The sequence below is a fragment of the Chaetodon trifascialis genome, chromosome 10 (genome assembly GCF_039877785.1).
Source record: "Chaetodon trifascialis isolate fChaTrf1 chromosome 10, fChaTrf1.hap1, whole genome shotgun sequence".
NCBI lineage: Eukaryota > Metazoa > Chordata > Actinopteri > Chaetodontiformes > Chaetodontidae > Chaetodon > Chaetodon trifascialis.
The window spans coordinates 13,532,781-13,540,103 of record NC_092065.1 but is presented as its reverse complement, the minus strand read 5'-3'; the positions used below and the strand labels follow the sequence as shown (position 1 = coordinate 13,540,103).

The following is a 7,323-nucleotide window of genomic DNA, read 5'->3' as shown; positions in this document are numbered from 1 at the left end:
TAACCAACATTACCTTCCAGATATTAGCTAATTCTTTAGCTTTTGTCTACAACTGGTTTATGGCAATAATGCTATTTTGAATATTGGCTAGGTTAACGTCAGATAAAGCCAGTCGGGTCGGTGTAGTGCCAAGCCATAGTGATGAGTTGACTAAATTACAATAATGTTGTATTTTGTCACAGTAGGAGTATGGGTGTAAAAAATAAAATTGGTGATGCCTGAATTCCATTTAATTGCTTTCGTTTCAGGGCTCTGGTTTTGTGCGTGCTGCGTCACTGCCACACTGTAATGTCTTACAAGGACACTTGAATGAAATTCAGCTATTAATGTACTGAAAGTCAATGGCAGTAATGGCTTTCCTTGTCCCGTGATCATAAGTCAAAATGTCAGCTGTGAAATAGGCCTTTTTCATAATTCCATAATAGATAAACAATATTTGATCATATTCTTGATGTGATTCTGGCCTGTGATGTTACAGAGAGACCTGTTTATAAATTATGATGCCAAAGCGTTTATCTTGGCATTCGCTTTCATTCTAGGCTGTGCTCCAACACCATAATCAGTGTGCTTTCTGAGCTTTTACAAGTTATCATTCATATTGTAAGGAAGGAAAATTAGAGTACATGAGTTACAACCTAAGGAACTGACAACTAATTATTTAACCAGCAAAGGAATATCATGAGAGTAAGGTAGAGACCAATAGCAGTGATGAAAGGATCTCATTTCATTATCCTTTGGATTGTCTCCCTCTACAGGTTAATCATGTTCATGTCAGGTGTAGCGTGCATGTTGTTGAACAGCACAGAACAGAAGGAAACCGTACAAAGGTTTAAAAAAATCCCTTCTGGTTTAATAGCTCTGTACATTGTGATACATCTTTCATTAAAACTCTTTGTAGCAGTTTCGGTAGAAGCAGGAGAAGGGAATTACTTATGGAAGAAGGCTTAAAGTCCATAAGGGTGACTTGGATAGTGTCAAGGGTAAAACAGGGTATTATTGGGTAGATTTACTTACATAGTTAAGTGGCTTAAAAGGTTTTTTTAGGGGAATCAGTGGAGAGGTAAGAACATAAATTAGAAGTAGCTGAGGTAAATGCTGCAAGGATTCATAGCCTACTGAGGTCATGGTTTCATTTCTTGTTTGACATTAGTGTGTTGACTTCATCCTCCGGTTTCAGGCTATGCCATTGGGCTATTGGCCTCCGTGGGTTAGCCAGCATGTCTGACCAGTGGCACAACTCAGTCCCAGTGCTGTTACCACCCAGCAACACCTTCCCGATGGCATCATTCTTCCCAATCTTATCGTAGTCCAGAACAGTCACTGCTATCTGCACTTTCTAGAAGTGAAAATAGACACACACAAAGAAAATGAATGAATTTCTCTTTGATTGCATCTGTGTGTTTGTGCATTTAGATATATGTACCTCTATCTGTTCACATGGCACTTCAAAGCTGAAAGACTCATTGTAGTAAGGGTTCAAAGTGTTCTTCTTTATCGTTGTTTTCTTTTTCTTGAGTCTTTTCCCATTCTGCATTAAGTGGATCTTCACATAAGGGTCTGATGGAGAGAACAGAGAGGTTTTATGGCAAAGGAACAGACCAGCAGCCTGGCAGTGATGCAGTAACTCCATCAGTGAAACACAACATCTATTGTAGTTGCTCCCGATAGTTTTCCCCAAATAGAAACTGCTTGAAAGTGGACACACCACTTAAAGACATGTTATAAGGCTTTAATGCTTAGCCATGGTTAACAAACCTGGGCTATTTAGGGTGCACCTGTTTCATATTCTGACATATATATATTTCTTATTGAAGATTTTGAAAAGCTTTACTGTATTGTGGCACTACAATATCCTCTAAAAACAAAACAAACAAACAAAAAACTCCAGCACGTTAGGAAAAGCAACTTGATGTGGAGCTTAAATTTAAATCTAATTTGAACCAATTTTTTTTTTCTTTTCTATTTGACTTACCTGATAATCCACCCACATCCATTTTCTTTAGGTTTTTGGCCTCCAGAATCACCACCGTCAGTTTCCCTGCAGTGGGCACGTACCTCAAGGACAAGCATATGTCGCCCAGCTTCTCACTCTGATGCAAAGAAAAGACGTGAGTATGCTGTTGGGGATTTTTCTAATAACTTAAGCATGGCTTCACAAGTACATTTAAAAAATATTGAAGCTGAAATAATTCCTCAGAGATAGAGTTGCTTCAAAAACAGGGTGACTATTCTTTGTAGCATATCTGCCTTTGAAATGAAGTATAAATATCAAAAGAAGAAAGTTTGAATTAACTCCAGCCAAAGAAACATCAAGCATCAGTAACCTTGTTCTCCAAGCACAACGAAATAAATTTGCTTCACAGTGTGTTACCACCTCCTCCTTCTCTGCCTTCTGCAGATCCCTCCACTCCTGCAGAGACTGGCTGAAGTCCACACTGCTCATCGGGATCTTCACAGCACCAATGGCATCGTGTTTTGAAAAACGGTCAAAGTCGTACACAGTCATCGCCAGCGTCTTCCCACCCAGCTCAGTGTACGGTACCTACAGCACACATCAAACACCATCATTTGGAATATGTCACGTGCTGATCGTGATAATTAACTCTTATTTTTGGTTTTAATTTACCTTAAAGGTGAAAGTCTCATTGAAGTTGGGTTCCAGGGTCTTCCTATGAACTTTGGTTTCAAACTTTTTCTTTTTGTCCGGGAGCAGATAGAGTTTAACATAAGGGTCAGAACTACCTCCCACATCCATCGCAGGAAGCTCAGCAGCCTGCAAGATGCCTACTACCAGCTAGAAAGTGATAGCAAAGGAAAGTAATAACACAAGATGAGAATCTGGCTAATTTACAGAGAGGAGGAAGGTATTAAAATGTGACATTTTAGAGTTGGCAGATGGTGGGCAAAATCATGTCATCGCGAATAGCAATATCTCACCATATTATCTGTGAAGTTGTAGTCTAATGTGAAATGCAGCCTGCCCAGCTTCTCCTCCTCCTTGGGCTCATTATCTGACAGCTCTGTTTCTTTGTTGCTTTCATCTTTGAGCGGCTGCACACACACACAGACACACATCACATGCAGGTGAAATATATAGCTTTACAAGTAATCAAAGAGAACCCTCACAACTTGTGGAGCAGCTACTTGTGCTGTGTTCCTACAGTATGTTGTATATCATTACTATCATTACACAGCCGGAGGCAATTAAACAAAGATAGTGTTACCGTCTAACATTTATTTATGTTTTAAAGGGGGAAATGTTACACTGTCAGTATGTTCAAATGTGACCTGGATCCTTAAAGGCAATGCAAGACTCCAAGACAACTCCTCTCATACCTCCACCTTTACGACAGCATGAGCAAAGTGCAAAACATCCATTAGTTTTAACACACGCTGACAGTTTTACTACTCCTGGGTGACCCCGATGTCAAGACTGTGATACACTGCAAGGACAATACATCTGCAGGGGGAGAGTGTGTGTGTGTGTGTGTGTGTGTGTGTGTGTGTGTGTGTGTGTGTGTGTGTGTGTGTGTGTGTGTGTGTGTGTGTGTGTGTGTGTGTGTGTGTGTGTGTGTGTGTGTGTGTGTGTGTGTGTGTGTGTGTGTGTGTACCTTAGTGTAACCTCCATCCATTTCAGTGTCATAATCTCCCTTGCTCTTCTCTTTTCCCTTTTTCTTGTCCTTTTCCTTGTCCTTGTCCTTTTTCAAACACTTCTTCCACACACATGCGGCACACGACAGCACCACACACAAACTCACGATGCAGAGGGCAGCAGCAGCCCATGACGGCACTGCAAATCCACGTGAAACACGCACACACATCGATGATACACAATTAATTTACATAAACTTTTAGTCAGCCACTTGAATACCGTGTTCAAAGTGTTAACCCTTGAGTTTTCCTTCAGGATTAAACCTTTTTTTCCTAATTACAAAGGAAAGGAAGGTCAGAGAGGCACTGATTCCAATCTGTGGTCTGGTATCAGAATACATATATTTTGTAAGTTGTTATCATGTGTCCATCTCCTATGTACTCTGCTTGTCCTAAAGCATCGTTGAAGCCATATGTGATGGTGATATCATGTGACATACTCAAATACAGCAGGCTGTTCTTTTATGACTTCTCATTGTGATTATTCAATATACAGTGCATGCACATAGCATTACAAGTGGTATGCATCCACAACTCTGTCATGTCTGAATTAATGAAAAGCAATAACTGCCACAAAAGAGAAGGCGACCAGATATTGCACTTCTGCCAGTATTTCCACAGTATCCTTTAAACTTCATCTCTTTTATTCAAGTCAATTTTAGAGATTTAAACTAAAATCTCTTGACATTTTACTGGATTTGCCAAAAGTTTGATCTCCTTTATATTCCTTAAACAAGATGATACTTTGATGCCTCACATGCTTGACCACCTCCAGGCTTATACCTGTCTCTGGTGCTCGGATATTAAACTCAAACATCTTTCAAGATGCAGTTTTTAATGGATGCACCATTCCGGAACATTTAAGTTATACAGCATCCGCTTAAAGGTCCATGGAGACGAATAATGAGTCAGGTGTCTAACTCACTGTGGATACTGTGTAGGTCACCCATGAATTTGTTGGGATTGTGGCCTGCAGGTTGTTTTTGGTCTGGGGTAGTTGCTGCATTTGGCAAGTGGGTTGGGGTAGCAGGGGTGCCTGGTGCAGTCGGGGCAGCTCGGCGGTTTCCAGTCATTATTTGAGGAGTGACAGCAGATCCAAAATTAAACTGGTAGAAAGACAGAAATACAGACAATGATAGCTTAGCCTGAACAAAACTATAACATGAACAAGGTGACGTTCCATACAACAAAACAGAAATAGGCACATCTGTAAAGGCCCTCCAAAAGTGCCAAAATCAAATTTGAGGAAGTATCCAAAGAAACAACATAAACACACGTAGACGCCTGAGCAGAGTTTCAAGCTTCAAGTTTGCAAGCAATAATCTTCCAGTTGCTGTATGACCATCAGTGTCAGATGACTTCTCCTGTTTCTGCTGGCCTGGCACTAATGCTCGAACACAGGATATGCAAGCCGCTGTCTCTGCCAAACCTGCTGACATGCAGGGGGGAGAGGGATGGAGGAGAGGAAGGGAAGAAGCGAAGTCGAAGCATCACACGTGGACCGCTGCTGTTTTACGGTGAGCTGCTAGAGGTGAGAATGTTGTGCTTGGTCATGATCAGTGCAGGTATATGAGAGAAAGGTCCTGCTGCCCGGACTTGGCTCCCAAATGCAAAAATGTTTTGATGTTATTTTTCATTCTGCAAACATCACAGGTATTGAGTGTCTGCGGTTGAGTCAGCAGATGTCATGGCACACCCAAGCGAACACTGGTTTCAGTTCATGTCTGCTTTTTCAGGATTCTTCCCTGTTTTTTCCTGAAAGACAAACAGAAGCCACCACTGATACGCTGTGATCAAACAATCAATTTAAGGTAACTCGGTATTCCTCAGATAGCGATGGCCAACAGAACAGTATGTCTCACTCTCTCTGGTCCTCTGATATTGACCATGTTATAATTTATTATGTTATACTGGTGTATATATTATAATGTTTTAAACAATATTTCTGATTATGATGTGCTTTTGTGAGAGTGTAACTAAGTAAATGCATAAATTATCATCTTTCCCTCATTTTTGCGGCAGAGATGATGATGAATGACTCAGTTTTCACACCACATGGTCCCCTTCAGCTCTTTTTCCACCAAATCTAAAAAGGTGGCAAATTCATTACAGTGTATGAAATACAATGTCACTGCAAGATCAAAGTTCTCAAGTCAAAAATGGCAAGTTTAAAACAAAAAACAGCTTTGTTTTTAGCTTGAAATCTGAAATGTTCTCAACCTTCAGAAGAAAATTACTGAAACTGGAGTTAGAAACTGATAAATCTGACGATTGTGTTGTTGCACCTCAGCCTGTATCCAGTAAACAACATAACGACCTGCACCAACATGATTAATATTATTTCTGTGCATAAGATCAGTGAAACAAAGAGGAAAAAATCAAAAGGACCCAGAGACATACCTGTCTTCCCAGCAGCGATGTGCTAATTCACAGGTACTCCTACTCCTAACCAAGATGTGGACGAGGGAGAGAAAAGTTGACAGGACCAGAGAGAGCAGGACAGGTGGAGGAAAAGAGTGAGGTAAGAGAGTTTTTGAGTCTCATCAGTTCTTAGGCGAGAAGATGAGTGCAGGTGTGGGAAAGCTGGATCAAGAGAGAGACAAAGAGAGGGAGGGTACGGCAAGATGCGGTTGGGATAGGTGGCATTGCAGCCCGGTCATCTTGTGTTGCTTCCCTGTGTGTGTGTGTGTGTGTGTGTGTGTGTGTGTGTGTGTGTGTGTGTGTGTGTGTGTGTGTGTGTGTGTGTGTGTTTGTGTGTGTGTGTGTGCGCGCCTACTCCGTGTTTGGGTAAATGTGTTCTGTCCATTCAGGTCTCATGGGAGAGCTGATGCTTATTTCTGATGCCCGACCTCTCGTGACCTCTGTCCCATCCCTACAGGTCACCCTCACCGGGCCACTGATGCATATTCATCAGTGTAGTGACATGGCTTTTTAAAGGCTCGTTAGCATAGTGAGAGTTCAGCAGTAGAGGACATTTACATTCAGAGTGGACAGCTCCGTTGGTGTGTGTGCATCTGTACATCTGGCAGGAGCTGCAGAACTGTCTCATACTGTCTATGTATAGATGATGTTGCCTGATTTAGAAACTTAGGATGTGGTTTCTGCAGCAACACAGGGATCAAGTTCCAGCCCCGCCCCATTCACCTTGAGGTACCACGGAGGCAGAGGTACTGTACAGAAGGAGGAATGAGACAGGGAACGAGAGGCGGTAGAGAGACGGGCAGGGGAGAGGGAGCTCGAGATAACCTTTGTCTGTGATGTATAGAAATGTACACTAGGTGTTCCTTGTGGTTACGACAAACATTTTAGATCAGTTGTGATTATCATTTCTTGAAGTGTGCAGTTTTATCATTTTTGTGACAGTCTGGAGGCCAGCTGACTCAAGCCCCTGTTGGAATCTTGACTCCTTCTTTTTGGCCTCAGCGCATTTATGTGTGTAGAAAGATTAAGTTTTTTCTTTTATTGAGGATGTCAAAGTGAGATCTATTTTACAAGCGATTTCTGAGATCACATCATTCACATCATATAACATCACAACGAGACAGTTCAGGCAGCAAAGCAGTTATCACAATCAATGACACATGACTGAAACCTGTTAAAAATTAATATCTGGTATCATTAGCTGGCTAATTAGCTCTGAACACAACCACTGTTGAATATCTCTGATAAATG

The 7,323-nt window shown here is 41.5% G+C and overlaps 1 protein-coding gene across 1 annotated transcript; it reads right to left on the bottom strand.

Annotated features, from left to right (window-relative positions):
• Window positions 1-949: 949 nt before the first annotated feature.
• syt1b (synaptotagmin Ib) lies at window positions 950-6,187 on the bottom strand. The gene is made up of 9 exons (XM_070972016.1): window positions 6,052-6,187; window positions 4,577-4,757; window positions 3,612-3,790; window positions 2,938-3,051; window positions 2,627-2,794; window positions 2,375-2,542; window positions 1,973-2,090; window positions 1,424-1,557; window positions 950-1,336 (listed from the first exon to the last, which is right to left on the bottom strand). The coding sequence occupies exons 2-9, from the start codon at window positions 4,722-4,724 to the stop codon at window positions 1,130-1,132; spliced, it is 1,236 nt and encodes a 411-aa protein (XP_070828117.1). The 5' UTR covers window positions 4,725-4,757; window positions 6,052-6,187; the 3' UTR covers window positions 950-1,129.
• Between the last annotated feature and the right edge of the window lie 1,136 nt (window positions 6,188-7,323).

Bases quoted from the DNA above. Each gene is read 5' to 3' on its own strand.
- syt1b (XM_070972016.1), bottom strand. From the start codon at position 4,724: ATGACTGGAAACCGCCGAGCTGCCCCGACTGCACCAGGCACCCCTGCT. The intron at 2,795-2,937 runs GTGAGATATTGC...ATCACTTTCTAG, and splicing joins ACAACTTCACAGATAATATG to CTGGTAGTAGGCATCTTGCA. The intron at 2,543-2,626 runs GTAAATTAAAAC...TGTGTGCTGTAG, and splicing joins ATGAGACTTTCACCTTTAAG to GTACCGTACACTGAGCTGGG.